This window comes from Dermacentor albipictus, chromosome 1, assembly GCF_038994185.2.
Source record: "Dermacentor albipictus isolate Rhodes 1998 colony chromosome 1, USDA_Dalb.pri_finalv2, whole genome shotgun sequence".
Classification (NCBI taxonomy): domain Eukaryota; kingdom Metazoa; phylum Arthropoda; class Arachnida; order Ixodida; family Ixodidae; genus Dermacentor; species Dermacentor albipictus.
The window spans coordinates 229,933,275-229,953,858 of record NC_091821.1 but is presented as its reverse complement, the minus strand read 5'-3'; the positions used below and the strand labels follow the sequence as shown (position 1 = coordinate 229,953,858).

Here is a 20,584-nt window from a genome sequence, read left to right as displayed (position 1 = left end):
CGCGCCAGACGGGCCTGCCCGCCGTCTGCGGGCAGTACGAGAGAGGCGGTGTGCTCGTCAGGTGTCCAGCGTTTGCTCGCGATCGAATCGGCACAAGTAAATGGGCGTCGCACAACCACGATCGCGAGTTTCGGGGGAAGAAAATGCGCAAACCCGACAAACGCAAGTGTATAGCTTGTCACAGACAACAGTATAGTCACACACGCGAGAAGATACATAGAGTCGTTGATGTCCCGGGTCGTTTGTTAAATTTGTCACTCAATTTTTATGTCGCGGAAGGGCAACCAAAGTGACGTAACGGTGGCTGCAGAAGCCCCACTTCCATAAGATCTTTAGACTGAATACGCGCCTTCCACAGCGAATATCAGCCACCTCTGGCGAGCATAAAATTGAGGCTCAAGCTCTTCACGCCGTTTACTAATTTCCCAGCATACTTGCGTGCTGATGTGACGTTGTCCACTACGTGAAGCAAACAGATATTCAAGCTTCCCTGTTCAAGTTTCTTTGTTTTATTTCTTATTGGATGTATAGAACATTTTGTGCCGCCATAAAGGTCTTGGTACTTGAATTGATAGAAATAATGTCCAATGTGTCTACCTATACATAACTACGCTTTAATCAGCTGCTAAGTCAAAGACAACAAGGACATTATTGCTCACCAGGAGCGTACTAATAGTAGACATGCAGGCTTGATACTAACACAATTTTTGTGCTTTCTATTTCAGTTGGAAGACGCCGTGCTCCGAGACCAGATCGAATGCTACAACCAAAGGTTGCGAGACTTTGAGGAGAAACAGAGGGCATTTCGAGCGCGCCACGAACGGCAGGCGGAAGCAGAACTCGAGGTAGGCTGTGCTGATCAATTGCGTGAGAGAACGTGAGGTCTTTAAACGCGATGTTGAAACCTGAGTTTAAACTTAGCTGTATACGAAGCGAGGAAAAGCATGGACCGGCGAACTCGGCGATTAAAATTAAAAAAAAAATTATGGGGTTTTACGTGCCAAAACCACTTTCTGATTATGAGGCCCGCCGTAGTGGAGGACTCCGGGAATTTCGACCACCTGGGGTTCTTTAACGTGCACCTAAATCTAAGTACCACGGGTGTTTTCGCATTTCGCCCCCATCGAAATGCGGCCGCCGTGGCCAACTCGGCGATTGACTGCGCATAATATTATTTCCACTCAGTGCAAAACTGCTGCAACTTTTGAGGCAGACGAGCTTCGAGGCCGATGCATTAAAAATTAAACTAAATTAGGGGGTTTGCGTGCCCCCATCGAAATGTGACCGCCGTGGCCGGGGTTTGATCCCGTGACCTCGTGCTTAGCAGCGCGGGCACCAAAGCCACTAAGCAACCACGCCGGGTGAGGCCGATGAATAATTGTTGCTTCAGAATGGTGGCTGCTGCCGTGCTGGCTTAGTGACCATAATGTATAGTACTTCCTTGCACTATGCCGTTCGAGCACCCATATGCTCGAATAAAAAACAAACAAACGAATAAATTAAGCAAAGGGTAAAGCAAATTTATACTAAATCTTGACGTGGTAGTCTGCAAAGCACTGTGGGACGCAAGGCGAGCAGTGTGTTCAAAGGGGCTGGTTGGTTCATCTTTAGAATAAAACTCGCTCGTCCTGTGTCGCGCTCAACTCTATAATGCTCACACTTATAGGAGTTGCTATAAGGAGTTGTTATAGGAGTTACACTTATAGGAGTTGGTGGTGTGTATTGATCAATGCGTGTTTGAAGATTCGCGAGCGCGCGTCTGCTTCAGCTTACCCCATTGTTTCTACGTACAAACTATCACGAGATTCAAGGGCAAAATACGACATTTGACACCCGTTTAGAGCCGCTGGTATATATGCAGGGTGTTTCAGCTAACGTTAGCCAGAGTTACGAATATGCCGATGCACTCTAAGACGACGCGACCGAATGCATGTTGCTCCCTTTTGTGTGTTGGGTGTCACGTTATCTTTTGTATTTTGCTTAATTAGATAATTAGTCAAGATTAATGAACCAACTTCTGAAGCAACGAAGTTAGGCAAAAGATTCCAATTAGAAAGTTGTAGAGTGGCTTGCAAAACGTCCGATTAGACAGTTTCTAACTTTCTAGCTAATAAGTATTAGTGTTTTGCAGCTTACTGCGGATGCCCGCGAAAAAAAAAAAAATACCACGTGACATACCCGCTTGCGCGCCGTGATTGCAGCGCTCCCAAACTGTCTGCGTACAAACGAACATAGCATCTTGTAGGGCGTGCTGCCGCTTAAAAGGCGACAGGGCAGTGACGAAGGCGTTGGCTGTGCGATTTACGCCAGCAATGTGCTTCCCTCGCGGCGGTTCATGATAGCGATAAGCAGACGGAGCGGCAGCACACCCGGTTAAATGCTATGTTCGTTTGTGCGCGGAACGCTTGGGAGCAGTGAAATCACGACGCGCAAGCGGGTATGTCACATGTTGTTCTTTTGTATTTCGCGGGCATCCGCAGTAAGCCGAAAAACACTAATAGACAGACAGACAGACAGACAGACAGACAGACAGACAGAAACTGTTTATTCGGACGTTTTGCAAACCGCTCTGCAACTTTCCAATTGGATTTTTTTACTAGCTTCTTTGCTTCAGAAGTTACTTAATTATCTTCACTAATCGTCCAATTAAACAAAATACAAAACCAGCGTGACACACTACATACAAAAGTGAGCAACATGCATTTGGTCCCGTCGTCTTAGAGAGCATCGGCATATTTTTAAACTCTAGCTAATGTTACTGAAACACCCCGTATATATATATATATATATATATATATATATATATATATATATATATATATATATATATATATATATATATATATATATATATATATATATATATATATATATATATATATATATATATATATATATCCATTCGCTCTCTATTTAAGCAAAGTGCGTGTCTTCATAATGCTTGGAGAAGAAAAAGATTTGACAAAGCAACGAACTGCGAAAATTTCGCTCCGACACAAACTGTCGCGGCACTCACTCGACGCCCGTCACCGGACTCATTGCCCGGAAGGGCACCTCTCGCGATGCGAGAGACGGAGTCGCCCTCGCCGCTGTTCCTCTCCGAGGCAGCGCAAACACGAGGCCGCAACCCTTTGGCCCGGTCGGGGCACCGCGGCCGGTCGGCCAAGTGCCAAACAAACAGGGCGCCCCGTCGCCGGGTCACGGTTTTCCTGCTTTTCGGGGAGACTTTCCCACCCGCGTTTTGCGGCCGTTGCGCGCGATCCGCTCGAAATGCGGCGGCCCGGCGGAAACGCGGGGCCGCAACCCTTGCCGCTGCCAGGAGCGCGGACACGCGGCGTCGGCGCCTCCGCATCTGGCGCGGCGCGCGCACCTGAGCGCGTGTCGCACGCGCGCGCGTCGTCTCCATGACAAAAGCGCCGCCCGAATGCGCGCACAAAGGGGAAAGGGGTGCCCGGCACAGTTCCTGCTTTTTTCAACGCGCGCGCGCGCGCCACCGACTCTCGGAAAATTTTTTCGCCTAATTCTGCTTTCGGCCGTGTTGCGCGCACGCGTTCGCAATGAGACCATCTCCCTCGTCCTCTGATTCCTATTTCTCGTTTTATTTTTACTTCCCCTTCTGAGTTTCACGCTGCAGGGACGCGCGCTTTGAAGGCAGCTGCGCGGCGGGCTGCGCAAACCATCCACCCGCCCTCTCTCTCTCTCTTATTGCCCTGCGCCTGCGCTTCTCTTTGCTGGCGACCAATATAGATGCTTCGGCGATTCCCAAAGTTCGCTTCTACCGATTACAAGCTTGTGGGCCAGAATGCGCGGGCTCAAGCGACTGGGGAAGGCAGGGTAGAAAAAAAAAAACAAAAAAAGGAAGTACGACGAAAAAGAACACGCGACGTTGTCCGTGCAGCCTTGGCGGATGCCCACGCATTCGGGCTCGTCATTTCTGTCCCCTTTCCTCCCGTTTTTTTTGGGGTGAAAAGAGAGAAAAGCGCGCAGGGAAATTCCCTTTCTGTAAAATCATCGGGGCAAATCAGCAACGAAGCGGAGAAACGCGATGGCTGTGCACCAGCGCTATAGCACAACATTTCGTACGCGCGGAACGGAGGCAACAAACAACGACAAAAGTGATTATCTGAAAGGCTTTGCTTGCAAATAGAGGATGCGTCGAACCGAAGTTTGGCCTGACGATACCAGGGAAGCGAGAAACGGAGGACAAAAGGAAGCCCAGTGGTGCAAGTCAGTACGAAACACCCGCGGCATTCTGCGCAAACGGAGATGTACTCGCCCGCCGCGAAGCCTTTCATGAGGCAAACATGTATCCCCGCTCTACGATGATGCATCATTCAGGATGTGGTTGGCTAAACATTGCAAAGCAGCGTATTTAATTAATATGTCTCCTTGTTTAGCGTGCGTATTTGTTCTGCTTCGACACGACGTCAGTCATGCACTACCGATTGTTTCTCTGAAGGAACGAAAAAAACAAGAAAAAAAGCAGAGAGCGAGAGCGAGAGAGAGAGAGAGAGAGAGAGAGAGAGAGAGAGAGAGAGAGAGAGAGAGAGAGAGAGAGAGAGAGAGACTACAAGTGCACACGCACGCAATCACGAACTCACGTATAGTAATACACATTCAGGTGAGCTGAAAGGCTGTCGCAGGAAATAGCTGCAGAAATTTGGTCCCTATATAAGCCGGAATTTTGCAGTGACTCATTGCATATTTATTTATTTTATCATCATCCGTTTCAAATGACCAATTCCGACGACAACGGCGGCATCCGAACCTATATGGCTGAAGGTGAAATGAGGGGAAAATCGATTGAGTCGTTGTGCAATACATGGTTATTGGAGGAAGACAGAAAGATATCGTCGGCGAACATTTCGTACACCGCCGCATGACTCAAACGCAGCGGCAGTACATAACGCGTCGTACTTCATTGCGAAGGACGTGAGAATGGAAATTTATGGAAGCCATAGACATAGAACGGAAACCAAAAATGGCACGAAGCCTGTGAAATCTGCATAAAGTAATTTCTTTGCGACGTTCTTATGCTGTTGCTCGAATATCGGTATTCATTTACGCGCCGATTCTCGAAATACACACGGAACATGTAACTAGGAATGCTTTAATGTGCGTCGTTCCGAGATATTTGCGCTCCTCAACTTATTTCTTTATATCCGTCATGATGGCGTCATGAGCCTCATTGCGTAAGATTTGAAAAGCCGTCGTCAGTTTTCTCGCACTTGAAGAAGTATTTTTAGACGTACATTCTGTTAATGGGAAGCATTGCTTTCAAAGGCAGTCGGGATGAACTTTATTCTGGTGTCCATAGTCCATTTATGGGCGAAGACTAGTTTCCCGCTGCAATGCCTGCATCACGAAAAGTCGCTGTGTACCGAGACTATTACTTTCACAAGCGAATAGTTGTTTATGTAGTGCGATGTGGAGCCACCACATCCTTTGTGCTCCCTATTGCCGCTCGCTTTGCTATGCGCGTAGAGCTGTGAGCGCGGACAAAACGCCGCGATCAACGTTCACTGACAAGCAAAAACAAACGTGTACAAAGGGCAGCCCCCTTTGGCTTGATCCGTGATCGCCGTATAGGCTGCTGCCGCCGCACACAGGCTCGACTGCGTACCGCGGGTGTCATCGCTTCCGTATGCATATGCAAACGAACTTGTCTCTGTTTGCAACCCTTCCGGTGAAGCAAGCGAGAACAGCGGCCGCAGTAATCCTGTACCGCATAGTTGGCCGTCCCCCGTACATCTGCCCTTTGTCTTGGCGCGACAGTAATCCCTAGCCGCTCAACCCTTGCTTGCTGAGCTGTGGGCCAGATGGATCGCCCCAAGACGCCCCGGGATCAGCGCTCCCGCCGCGCGAAGCAGCGGGCTTTCCGTGCGGGCGCCACGCTGAGCCCGCCACGATTGTGCCTCAGGAGCGCCGGTGCTGGCGCGTGCCCTCGAGCGGCTCTTTCCGAAGGGGCGCAAGGAGGCGCAGCGGGAGATAACGGGAGATGGAGCGGGTTCGCTCTTGGATGAGGCGTGCGCGACGTCGCACTAAATACTGTGCTCCTCTGTTCGTCAAATGAGGCGCTCCTCGAGCGAATGATTCTCGTCTGCGCAGTCAAAACATCGTCTCGTGGTGAAACTTATCTCGCGTTTCAGTTACTCAGCACGGTCGGCAGAGCTCCCACATTATCGGAGGAGTAGCGAGAGAGTTACATACATACATACATACATGCATACATACATACATACATACATACACACACATACATGCACACATACATACACATACATACATACATACATACATACATACATACATACATACATACATACATACATACATACATACATACATACATACGTACATACGCACATACATACATACATACATACATACATACATACATACATACATACATACATACATACATACATACATACATACATACATACATACACACACATACATGCACACATACATGCACACATACATACACACACATACATACATACATACATACATACATACATACATACATACACACACATACATGCACACATACATACACATACATACATACATACATACATACATACATACATACATACATACATACATACATACATACATACATACATACATACATACATACATACATACATACATACATACATACATACATACATACATACATACGTACATACATTCGACTATAAGAATTAACGGGACACGGTATTTGCGAAAAGGCTGAACTGCCGCGAAAACTGGGCAGTTAGCCACGCATTCAAAGTTTCAACATGTGAAAGCTTTCGCGACCTACACTGCAATCCATTACGTTATATGTGTCATGCTTAAGGGAGCGGAAATTCACATTTGCGCGGAATCCGTGTCCGGTATAGTTTTGTGACCAACTGTACATACATAGTAGGTTTGAATTAACGTAGGTAAATATATCTTTCGCCATTGAATTTGGTTGCATCACCAGGTATGCCTTCAGCCCTGCACCGTTCTGATATTAAGCGGAGCGTTTCCAAGTACAAAATACAGTTCGTTTGGTAGAATACGTACCGTTGAAAATGCGACCGTTGCGTTTACCCGCACCTGCAACTTGCGATGTAGTGGCTCGCTGTACGTTCGGAAATGTCACCAAGCGTCAACGACAGCGAAGAAAGGCCAGCAAAACACAGAAGCGGCAAAGTGAATGGGCGCCCAAACGACAGCCCTGGTTCTGTGGCCGCATCACTTCCGCACGAGCCGCAGCAAAGAAACTCGCGCAGGGTTCACAATGCACTCGCCGATTCTCCATTAGCCGCGCGGGGAACGGGATCCATATCGCCGCGCCAAACAATACACTTGGACCATGTCACGCGTGAAGCAAAAGTCTTGCTTTTTTTGATAAAAAAAAAGAAAGGAAGCACGGTTATGTAGGTTAAGAGGCAAGGCGCTTCCTCGCATTTGGAGGTCGCCGTCCAGAGGGTGCACTTACCGATTTTCCAATGCACATAAGCAGGATGGATTTTGGAGCGGAAAGCCTGAATCGCGCACCATCGGGGTTCGTTTCGCCCAGAGCTCTGCAGCTGCGGCTCATACCGTGAAACCGATGTCCCATATCCGACTTCGTCGAGCCATACGGCCAGCTTGCAAAAGGCATCTGCACGATCAGGCATCCGGTAACTAATTGGTTCGTTTTTTTTAATGTTTGTGCTGAGACGGGTTTAGAGAGGTTCCGTTAGAATTCTGAAGGTTACTTAGAATTGTAAAGTACGAAAAGCCTTTATTAACTATGTATATACTTCAGGCAAAATTGGAATGTACTTGCGACGTTGTAAAGCACGCTGCAAAATATCAGAAGAGGACGGGCAGAGCGGCTCCGAATATAGAACACAAAGAGGAGATCACTGACTCATGTTGTGAACTGAGTTTCATTGTACAAACAATAACCAAAGGCTGGAAAAAAGAAAAAGAAAACGTTGCGGAGAGAAGAAGAAATTAAATTAAAAAAAAACCTGACGTTCTTTAGTAAGTATTGCCGGCTGTCGTCGCTGATACTACTACTGTTGCTTACACGAGCGAGAATTCGCAGACTCCTCACCATATTCATCGCTTTCACACTTTCTTTCTTTTTGTCGCGTAGTCGGAACCGCCAGAGCGACCCTTTCGGGAATGTCTGTCGCGGAGAAAGCGAATCTGTGTCTCGGCGACTATAGTTGGGAGAAGTGCAGAGAGCGAACGAGGGACGCAAGCTGCTCGCGATGCTGCGAGAGCGGCGGCGGTGGCAGTCCTTGAGCGCGGCCGCTGCAAAGTGCACGGCAAACAGCGTCCTCCTCATCGATCGCCGCCGAGGCGCGCGTCGCGGCCGTGTGCGTGTGTACACAGTGGCGTCCCCGTTTCCCCCGCACGGCGGGCTGCGCGCGTGGTGCGCGAGTGCCGAGCCCGGGTCGCACTCGGGCCCCTCCGTCCGTTCGCACCTGGCGGGGTCCGCGCGGAGCCGGGGGCCGCCGACGACGGCGGCGGGGGGTGCGCGAACGGCCCTACGGAGGACCCCGCGCTCGTCTGCATATGTTTCATAGCGCGTCGACAAAAGCCGGATTACCGCATTAGCGTCCATTATACGGGGGGATAATCCTCGGCGATGCACAAGCCAGTCTGGCCCTCTCTCTGTGGGGGTCACCTCGGCGCAGGAGTGGGGCCAGACAAGGGCGTTTATTTTACGGCGCGTATAAATATTTTCCCGCGCTGTGCGAGGCGCGCCCTGACAGCCGGCGTTTTTCCGTGGCCGTGGATTAGCGCCTATATTGGCGCGCTGACTTGTGATTTCGCGCTTGAGAGCGCGCGCTGAAAGGTGCAGTCGCGACTCAAAAGTGAGATGAGGGGATAAGCGGTGACTACTGCTGCCTTTTCGACCGATGGCCGCGCTGGACGACGCGTACAAAAAAAAAGTATAAGAAGGAAAAAAAAGGAAGGAAAGGAACGACGATCACAACGGCAACGTGCTACGCAGTGCTACACCCCAAAAAAGATACCGCGGCATGTTCTGGCAGCGGAAGGCACGCCGCTGGGTTCCAGTATTACGCAAAGATAATCGCTAAGACTACTCTCGCTTTCGAAGGTTATAACCGAAACGCTTAGACATTACGTTGGGAGCCTACCGTCCACAGTTCGCAGGTCACCAAAAGGAACGCGTGCCCAGAAGCGTAACAATGAGAGAAAGGAAAAAAGAAGAAATAAAACAATCAGAAGAAGAGCACGGACGACGTCTGTTCAGTCACGCAGAAAACACAGCCACCGTACGGGTAAAATTCGAAGAGTTGCGCACTCATCTGACTGTGCCTCAGCGCGCAATGATCAGGTCAGTCCGTTCCCCACTGTTCCCACACCCGAATCTGCGGGCCGGACAGTGGTGGACAACGGTCAAAAAAGAAGTTCGCGCTTCGCGCACGTTAGGCCGGACAAGCCGCCCACGTGACCGAGCAATCGCTTTCCCTGGCATCATCGGCTGCCCAGTGCGCGACTCGCCATCGCGCTGTGTGCGCCCTACGAGCAGTGGCACGTCGGCGTGCGAACAGCGCGGCTCGCGCAACGTGCGAACAAAACCGCGCGGGAACCGCACCTCTGGCGCCGCCGCGCACGGTAAGAGCGCTCTCGACCGAAACTCGGGGGTAAAACGCAGGAATCGGATCAAACTCGGTGCCCGAAATTCGCAGCAAGAAAGGAAAAAAAATCAGAAACGAAAAGACCATTGAATACGCAAAACGAAAGACTGGGGAAAACGAAAGCAGCGGGGGCGATCTGCGATATTTTTTGAAACGAGGAGCGAAAGAGCTCTCATGGAGCCCGCGCGGCTCGCTGCGCGTCTGTGGGCCACGTGCCAGCGGCGCAGTCTCGTGGCCGGCCGGCCAGCCGTGCTCGAGCGATGCACACTGGCAAAAATAAACTTGCAAACACTGGTGGCCCTCTCCTGACGTGATGTTTGCAGTCTCAAGCATGCGAATATAGCGTTTCTGAAAGGTTCCTACGCGAGGGTTCTTTATTTACTACCATGAAACGATCCATTCCACCATGTTTCCGTTCTATGAATACAGGATTACTCATAAGGGTTCATAAATTGTTGTGGCGCTTGATATTCTCTTGGCGCGACATTACTTCTTGCCCAACAAAGCTGCTATCATTTCTTTCCCTTCTTTTCTCCCTGAAATACTGTGGTTAAAACGTTAAGCTCGCTTCTTGCGACCTTTCGAAGCCCGTGTGCTACCTTCAGTATTTTGAAGCACAGTGATTTACACTCCCACATATCTCTGCTTCTAAATATTGGTGAACGTAAAAAGAGAACTCGCAGTTTTTTTCCGACGCCCATGTTGCGAACTTCTCACGATACGCCCTCCAAGCGTCGCATTGCTGACAACAGTGAGATCCACACAGGGTCATCCCATTCACTGTGCCCACCGCTGGGCTGCACGCTGTCTTGGCCGATAACAGGATTCGCGAGGACAGTGAAAAGGGTCCGCCGGAAAGATGGCAGAGTTAAGCGCGTTTGTTCCGGGGGTGCCTCATCGCTTCCGTGCACCACGGAAAGGAAGGAAGAAAAAAAAAAAGGGCTGATTCTTTCTTTCTTTTCGTCTGCTTCAGCTGCTTCTTTTTCGGAGCAACCGTCCTTGTCGCGTCGCTTTCAGCATGATGTGAAAGCTTAAGAAGAGCATCTGGCTGGGCCAACAACGATGAAAGCGTATTCAACCCGGAGCATTTCCTGGTGACAAGAATCGTGTTTGCTCCCCCAGCCGCACTGAACTATGCATCCTTCGGTATTCGCCAGTGATGCCAAAGAATGCCTGCGCGCTACCAAATGTGGAGTGTTGCCGCAAATGCCGCGATAATTCAATAACCAAAGTGAAAATCATGAAAACTATGTACGTGAAGATTAGTTACAGGGTGAAGGAGTGCAACGTGAAGATTCGTTGTTTTGGAGAAGTTTTTCCGAGTCCGTGCGTGCGTGCGTGTGTGCGTTTGCTAGCTGCGTGCGCGTGTTTCTAACGCACGTGATCTTTCTCTTTCTTGCAATGTGCAGGCGAGAAGGAAACACCAAGAACTGAGCCCCGATCGAGGTGGATCTGCGAGCAACTGAATTTGTGAAGTGGCGCCACAATGAAACATCCAAGCCAACGCATCGGACGGCTGACTTCCTGACCAAGGCCAGCTTGCGATGAATGCCAGCGAGGCTGGCCCCACGCACCGCGGCGGCTGCCGCATCTGGCCGACGCGTCATGTGATCCTGGCTATCAACGCCGCTGTACTTCTTGCGTTTTGTACATGATCGCACTGATTCCTCTATGATTCGTATAGGCGGACACTTAAATGATACGAAAAGATACTGAACGCCGAACGCTCAGACGGGCAATGTGATAATTATTCTGATGAGAAATGCTCGGGAGAAAAAAACATGAAGTGACCGTGCTGATTTTGTTTGGTAACTGTGATCTCTGCTTTTTTTTTTTCGTTTGTGGCCTCCTAGTAAAAACATTCGTTCCGCGGTGAGTGCAGAGAGAATACTCGGGACCACTGCGTGAAATCTCTAAATACGTGTTCGAGTCGATGCCTCGACATAGATGATTCCACAAATCTAAAAGAAAAAAAAAATCTACACCGCAACCATCCTCCTTTCCGATCACTTAGGGGTGGGTGTTGTAAGAAGGACGGTGCTGGGGTCGGCGCAGTGTATACCCGCGTGTGCTTACCATCTCCCGGCTTTCGGTGTAGCTGCTTCGCCTCTGTCAGTTGTGCTCACACGCGTCCACGTCGAACGAGGGGCCTTATTTGTGGGCGGCAGCGAAGCCCGCGCCCGGTGCTCACCTCGGGCAACGGCTCGGGCCCCCGGCTGCGACGAGCGCGTCCTCCTCCGTGAGGCTGGCGTCGCGAGACGCGCGCCCACGGCGCAGCCAGGGCTTCGGGGCCAACGGAAGACTCGGCTTCGCTGCTCGCGGTTATATGCATGTACAATAGTGTATTTATATTCTGCAGCGCTCGCTATTTCCGTTCGGGAGATATGTGTACTTCTTGGCATTACTGTTGCGTGCACCGCTGTGGGCGTCGCTCCTGTTCAGAACTGTACTCTGTCGTTGCAAACGGGGCCTTGTACGCATACGCACCAACTATGTCCAGGCTCAATATTTTAACGGCACAACGGCTTCTAGTTCTAAAGACAGAAGCTAGCCGCAAGGTGACGCTGCCTCAAAGCTTTGGTTTCTGAACGCGGAAGTTTGTGCACAGCGGTTGCTTCATATAAATATAAAACGAATTCATGAGCAAGAATTATTATAACCCGGATAAAATTTTTTTCTGTTTGTTTTGTTCTCGTTGTTTCCTGTAGATATTGTGAATATATCTGTCTCCTCAGCTGTGTCCTCGTCTTGCTTCTTGTGCTTCGCCTATTTCTTGAGATGATGCTCCACGGTCGCGTATTGTATAGTCATGGTTCGCTTTGTGTCTGTCACCCAAATGCTCGTTGATATTTTCTTGGTTCATGTGGTCAAGCATTCAGGGACAGACCGCAAGCTTACCGCATTCAGAGTCTGTTTTACATGGCGCGTCTTTTGTCTTTATATTGTTTGTATGCTGTTTTGATGGGCGCAATGCTTGTTTCTGCTTAACACCACAACAATACATGTCATTTTGCTAAGTGATATATGTTTACAGAAATTATCATTGCACCTTTACCGTAGAATACATTTAGTGATCTTTAGTGATCCCCCTCGTCATTTGCTTTAACACACACCTTGATAGGACACTGTTCTCCCAGCAGATTGCATTCTCTGGAGTGCAGTTGCGGTCGTCATGAAAAAAATAATCTGTTCAGAATACTTTGTATCTGCTCTGCTCAAAAGCGACTGTATAGGATTTACTGCTTTAGCAAACATGTCTGAAGTAAATTTTAACAGTGTGATATTTTTTTTTGTGTGTGTGTGCGCAACAGTTAACTTCTGCTCTTAATATACGTTCTCCTGCTCGCACCTCTGAATGCGGTGCAGCGCGCTGTTTGTGTATTAATCTGTCTGAGTGTGTTGTTCTCACTCTGGTGGCTGAAGCAATTCTATTCTGTGAACTGAACAACCAAGGACCGAGTCTAGTCTGGGTACTATGTGTAATGCTATAGCTGTACATGCGAAGAATTGTATAAAACGTATACATGAAAAATGCTCGCAGTTGCGTGTGTTTCATTCGTTCCGAACGTTCTGCTTTTGGTGGCCAAACTCTGAACGTCCGATTCTACAGAATGACCGACCCAGCTTGCCAGACTTCACCATCTTCGCCATCTTCAGAATGACTGACATCGCAGCATGCGCTCCTCCGCACACTGGCTATATTTCCGAGAATGTTTGATTCCCAATTTTGTTGAAAGACTAATTTCTCAAGAACTGGTAAACGTTTGTGCACTACACGAGATCGAAATGCCGAATTATTACCTGACCATTATGGGTCGCCCGGCTCCGAATAATTGACCTGTGGCTCAAGTGGTGTATAGTCTTGCTTCGCCTAGGCACTACAGAAACATTCACAAAAAGACAAAACAACGATGTTACATGCTTACTGTGCGTGATCCCGTCAACTACTGCAACACATCTGTCTGCGACTGTGCTTGCTTTGGGTAAAACGAAGCCTCCTGTAGCAGTGAGGTTCGTACGTATACCAGCATCTATTCAGAGGCGATTCCTGCGGAACCAGTATCTACTCAATCTGTTCACTTACTCCAGGTAATTCAACATATCCTCTACGAGCCAAGCATAAAGGAGAAAGAGTCCCCGCTTGATTTCGTAAAAGGGATTAGTAATAGTGAGGTCTTTAGGTACAGATACATTGACAACGATCTTGTGTACGTACCAATCGTACCGATGCCATTTGAACACGCAAGAACAAGTACATAAGTGAACACTGTTCACAATAGTGGACTATGAACTAAGAAGTACGAGAACCTTGTGGGTAAAATAAAGAAGTGGTGCATAAAGAAAAGAAGTGCATACTTGAAGCGAGAGTCAAAATAACGAAGGCAAGAACAGAAACTACATCCTCTTTTGTGTTCTTCCTTGATCAATATGTGAAAAACTGAAAGCGATAACATACCATATATTAATTACACCACGCCGCAGAGTACATATACATACGCTTGAAACTACACATGAAGGTTTATAATATTTAGATATGTAAAAAACGCGATGGTGCGCGCTGCTGAGTGATATAACTTGATGTGCAATCGTTGTCTGGCACAAATAGTCAGCGACCTTTCAACCCCTATAAATGTTTGACGTAAATCATACCCGATGCTTCTATATCAAGATTGCGACTAGCGAACTCTGCGTTATCTCTCGCTGATCACAAGCGAAAGTGTGTATAGTCAAGTGCGAGGCATAAATACTGCTCCAGAGATTGCTGCATCCCATGGCATTCGCATATGCTGACCTAATTATTAACGCACTTAATTTCAACAATTTGACTTTATAAAAAAATGTTCGAGGGTGATTCAATTTCCAGTTGAAATCAATTGAAGTCGAATTCTTCCTGAACGAGTTCTGGGTGAGAATGGGGCGGTGTCCCTGCGAACGCACTCTGTCCCGTCACCGATCGCGTGAGGACAGTACGAGGAGCGTCGGACTGCCTAAATTTCCCGACTGCACTATCTTCAGGATCGGCCCACATTTTGCCGTATAATGACGTACTAATTAATTTTAATACAAATCTCGGGTTTTACATGCCATAACTACGATATGACTCAAAACATACCCCAACGCCCAACGAACTAAAGTATCTCATATTTGAAGACATGTAGTGTCTCTATGGAAAGCTAAATATGCCTTTCGTTGTGCGAGACGCGCTGGCAACCAAGGACCATGGACCAAGTACGTGTTGTAGCTCAAGGTAGAGCCCTGAACGAGCTGGCCCAAGCGAGTCGAGCCCGGGCCCGAAAGATTTGGACCCAGCCCGTCCAGTTAGCCCTTGAGCCTAAACGAAGCATTGTCTAGTTCTCGGGTATTGGGAAGACAACAGCCGCCAGATATTCTTCGCTATAGAGAAAGATTTGACTGGGTGTCAGCCTGTCCAATTGATTTGTTGCTGACAAAGGAGCAGATAAAGAAAAGAAAGATTGCACTCTCTGTTCGTTATGCTCGTGCGTTACCGTGTGATATGCATGAACTCCCAAAACATTCGTCAAATATTTGTACGGCAGGCATAGGTTAGTATGCTCTTATACACAGCGCTAGTCATTTCATCTCACTCTTGAATCTCGAAGCAACATTCAAGCAAATATTATTGGAGGGATTATAAATTGAAGTACACTAGTCTGTTGGTTTTCAGAATTCTGCCGCCCATGCTGCCAGAGCTCTTCTAGATCCATTATTTATAAACAGGTGACACGCGAAGGTAACGCTCATGTGCGACCACATTCGCACTTGGAAAAATGCACTCTTATTGCTTTATTCGGCTTCATTTTTATGTCGTCAGTTTTTCAGCCAGCACTTCAAGCATCTGTGTTTCCTAACATTGGGAAATTTCGGCTCTGCCTACTTTTATTATGTGGATTTTAAGCACAGTGCCATCTACAGACTACACAACGTACTTTTTTCTGTCAAGTTGAAATGTCGTACTTCTTCATTCACGCCGATTCCCAGCGAACCAGCGTAGAGCCAGAAAAACAATTCAAGGCAGTGAACACGAAGGCCGCACAATTTTACGTTACAAAATTTTGTTCAAAAGAAAAGTGCATTGAGAGAGAAAATTTTTCTGCCTTTTGTTTTATCTTCTACATCCACTTCACAAACGTTGCAAAATCTTGCAGCATATGCGCCTTTGTTTGAGCTATTTATTAAGGGAAACCTGGAAGTATGAATTCAGGTATGTTGGACGAATTATGTGATACACTACGGTACATTAGTCAACTCGCTTGAAGAAAGCATGAAGAAATTGGAAACCAGTAGTTATAGTTGTACTATACCTTACGCAACCTAATTTGAAAACGTATACTTCAGAAATAATTTGCAGCTACGGCAATGAATTATTTCATTGCTCTAAGAAAGCGTTCAAAACTTTTCTCATTCTTTTTCTGGCATTAGAATTATCACGGGTAATAGAAGGCAATGTGGTTAGTTATTCACTGCTGCTAAAAGTCAAAATAATTTGAGCAGAAACAAAAGATCTTCCACCGACTCAGCATTAAATACGTCTTCTGCTTTTGAATAATGTAAAGTGCATTTGCACAGAAATTTCTATAACTGCTGACGCTTGTGGCTACCGTACGAAGTATACACCGTATAAAGTAGCAGCTTACGAACACAGAACAAGAAAAGAATACAACACTTCGCTGGTGTGTACACGTTCACCCGCTCATTCTTTACCATGCAATGATATATATAAACTCGTTCTGCTTTCTGCGCTTATACGAAGAATATTATTGAGAGCTAAAGACAGTATAGGGAGGTTCTTTTTTTTTTTTTCTGAGAGCCTAGAACTGTTCAAGCACGCGTCTCAATTTTTCAATGTAATCGCAATGCACATATCTGCCAAACTAGTCATCATTATATTCTGGCTCCGTGACGTCTTGCCGCTCTTGAAGTTCGCCCTTAGCCGCCGCTCCCCACGTGGCTGATGCTCGTTGCCTTGTCCTGCGGTTCCACTGTCACTGTCACTGTCGGTTCCGCTGTCATTTGAACGTCGGGCCGCACGAACGTGAAGCTCGCCTCAAGGAATGCGAGGTCTGAATAACCAGGGAATTTCGCTGGCCAGAGTTTCCGAGAGAGAGAGAGAGAGAAAGGCAAAGGAAAGACAGGGAGGTTAACCAGAGATTATCTCCGGTTGGCTACCCTGTACTGGGGGAGGGGAAAGGGGAAGCGATAGGTGAGAGGGAGAAGGATTAAAAAAAAAAGGAAACTACACACGCACGCACGTACACACAAACTGTTTCTGTGGGCACTGTCACGCAGCCCGCAAAGGCGTTCCTACTGTGATGCAGTGCACCGTACAATCCTGAGTCACACAGTGAAATCACAATCTGTCAGAAAGTCCAGTGTCTTTTAAATACCGCAGCAGCGCCTTCATAGCCGATCGCGCTGATGTTCGCGTAGGCCAGTGTCCAAGGATCTTGTTTTCTGACAGTGGGCGCTTGTCCAGTTTGTCTAGGGTGGCTGAGAGGACTGCTCTTTGCGGGTTGAAACGAGAGCACTCACAAAGAAGGTGCGCGATTGTTTCATTGCACCCGCAGAAGTCACAAAATGGGTTGTCGGACATTCCGATAAGAAAGGAGTACGCATTTGAAAATGCTACTCCAAGCCACAGACGAACTAGAAGGGTACAGTCGCGTCGTGGAAGTTCGGGCGGAATACGGAGTTGTAAAGTAGGGTCCAGGGTATGAAGTCGTGCACTTGTGAAATCGGATGAATTCCACTGAGCTAATGTCAGGTCGTTTGCCAGTACGGCAAGTTTTTTCGCTGCGTCGGCTCTCGAAAGAGGAATGGCAACGCACCTGACGCCGTCATGGGCAGATCGGGCAGCTGCGTCTGCTCGATCATTGCCGTGTATGCCACAGTGACTAGGCAACCACTGATATATGATGTCGTGTCCTTCGTCAACTATGCGATGGTGTACTTCTCTGATCTCTGCGACGAGCTGTTCATGTGATCCATGGCGCAGTGCTGAGAGTACACTCTGTAGGGCTGCCTTGGAATCACAGAAGACTGACCATGCATGCAGAGTTTCCGAGTGTTGCACAGACGAAAGAGGATAAAAGTGGGCCAAGTATATAGGCGCGGGTGGCCACAGGTATCATTTTGCAAAATAACGAGGGGCGCCGCTAACACATAGATATTCGGTGGAGTTTACCGGTGGTGTGCCGTGGCCGGCCTGCCCCTGCTTTCCAACAAGCCTAGAGGCGCCACAGAACCAAAATTCTGTAAGGGCGCCAAGGTTATAGTCGACAGTTACACATAGCATAAGTGGGCCTATTACGGGCCGGATTGAAGATCGGACCCGATCCGAGCCGAGCCCGAAGCTCCTCGGCCCGAGCCAGGAAACTTACTTACCTATCCCAAGCCCGGCCCGGACCCGGCGCGCTGGCTGGGCCGGGCCTGGGCTCTCGGGTAAGCCCGAGCTCGTGCAGTACTCTATCTAATGTTCAATGTGAACATTAGGGTTGTTCTTTCCAAGTAAATAGCCCGGAAGTGCTGATTAAGTGGGCTATGTCTTCGCATACTTTGCAGGCAGGGCATAGTGCTGATCTCATTTAGTATCTTTTAGTATGCAGTATTTGCAATGTTCTTGAAGTGCGCCCAATGCTCGGAACGCGACTGTTCTTGCGTTCCGCCCCCATCGCAAGTGTCTCCGCACTCGTAACTCGAACTCGCGACCTAACTCGTTCTCATCAACAGAATGCCCGTCACTGAACCACAGAAGCATGTTGCACGTTATGAAGACTGTATACATGGAATCATATCTAAAATTGCGTGCGAATGTTGCGTAACGGTCAGTGCAACATAGCTTTCTTTGACTGAATGAATGGCTGCCATCATACAGAAGCTGGGCATTTCCACTATAGCGCAGTTTAGTTTTACAGAACTCAAGCTTAATTCTGAAAGAAAAAAGAACATAACTTTCGTTTCTTTGTTTTCATTGGCTTCACGTTTAGTCATCCGAGTATATGCTTCAGAAGAACTGTTTATGTGTTTTCTTCATGTCCCCGTCTTTTTTGCGGTCAATATGATTTGCAGTCATCCGAGTGTTGCAGGAAGCTTTAGGAGAAACCCATACGCATTTCGCCGAAAGAAAGTTTCGTAGCTTAGTAAAAATTCGTCCTTGTCCGGGGATCGAACCTGGGACCAACCCCCTTGCCTCAGATGGTCGCTCTACTATGTGAGCTAACCAGGAGAGCAGATCGCAGAGCGAGGCCAAATTAATCGACAACTCGAGGTATCGGGACATTAAGTATGACAATTTTTTCTTTCATGGACCTTTCTGCACCTTGCGGGCTTTCGCAACATCGTCTTGCCATAATAAAGACCGTCTGCAGACTTCCTGCGGCCAATTTCTTGACATTTCTTCAAGAATCTGCATCAAAGGGTAAAAAAAAGAAGAAAACTCTGATATCGCCGACGTACAATATGATTTCGTTTGTGAATAGGGCTATTGACTATATCATCCATGCACGTTGCGGATGACAACGGCTCTAGAATGTATTCCCGGGGAACTCCGTATTCGATGACGCTATTTCCACATTAATAAACATTATTATTATTAATTGTTTTATTATTATTATTAGTTATTAGTTATTAGTTTAAGAAGATAATAATAATTACAACTAAAGAGTGGGAAAGCAATGCCTCTGATCTTGCAAAGTACATGCGTGAATTGACTTTCACCTCTACAGAAAGTCTATTCAAGGAAACATAAAGTCAACACAAAAAACAACAGCGGTTTAACACGGCTTCAGAAGGGTGATCCCATACAACTGCAGTTTACGCAATAGATCGCGACGCTTTACTGAATAAGCTCCCTTCCGGAAACCTAAAGAAATCCCGTTACAAGAAAGCTGCTCTTCTATATTAGACTTTTTTTAATGCATACTGGAAGCTTCGTATATCGCTCACTTGTTACGGCCCAGCAGCTATCCGCTAATTATGCAATTTGACACTATGCAGACATTTATACGTGTATATATTGCTCGTTCTTCAAGGTGATGAAATATGAGAATACTGAAGCTAATGAATAATGATTAAGGTCACTGCAAATTTCTGTTTGTATGAAAATTTCTCGAGAAAAAATTTGCTCGAGAAAAAAATTCGATTGTGAAGCACGTGGTTGTGAATGTACAGTGCGATCCATTGTTGAAAGGAAGGCACTAATGTGAGGCTCTCACTTAGCCGGCGCTCTGTAGCTGCAAGTGCCGGTCGAAGCTACGACAATGAACTGGACAGGTGCGGAGAAAGGTGCCAACGTCACCAACCACAAGTCCTTGTTCTGGTGCAAAGCAAGGCCTTTATATATCTGTTCGCTTTAACAGATGACCGCACTGTACGTCAAAGGCGCATATATTCTAGAGCCAACAGCCTTGGTGCAGATGTCGTGTTCTCCTGCTGCAGATCTATTTTGCAAAACGTATATATTAAAAGAAATAATCTCCTCTTCTGACAAGATGTCTTAAAGTGAAAGTGCATTTGAGCTAATAGTTAACTGAGAAAATTTTGCAGGTGATGGAAGAGTACGAAGCTCATTATCCAATACATGCGAAACAGTAGCTCTCGCGTCTACCAGTACTGCCTTTTTTTTTTCGCAGAGAAACAAGCAAGCATACACAGTCTTGCACGCAGGTGAGACGTTGCCTTTCAAATCGACTCTCGTGTTCTGTACTGAGAAGCGAGATCTTAAAACAGAAAAATTTCATTCACATATTATCAATTATACCTGGCGATATGCCACTTTAGGTTAGGATATGCGAATGCGATGGGACGCAGCACTCTCTTAAGCAGCATTTATGCCTCGCAGTGGACTGTACATCTCCTTCGCTTATGATCTGCACACCAACGAACGAAAATCGCCTCAATGCCACTTCATTGCCATTTTT

General features: G+C 47.5%; 1 protein-coding gene across 1 annotated transcript in view; it reads left to right on the top strand.

The window, feature by feature from the left end:
- Positions 1–13,187, top strand: part of LOC139054270 (protein big brother-like) — a 61,738-nt gene extending 48,551 nt beyond the window's left edge. Inside the window, exons 5-6 of the mRNA XM_070531018.1 lie at positions 726–845; positions 11,057–13,187. Coding sequence (XP_070387119.1) covers positions 726–845; positions 11,057–11,113 — 177 coding nt within the window. The 3' untranslated portion in view covers positions 11,114–13,187. The remainder of the gene's footprint in view (positions 1–725; positions 846–11,056) is intronic.
- Positions 13,188–20,584: the final 7,397 nt, after the last annotated feature.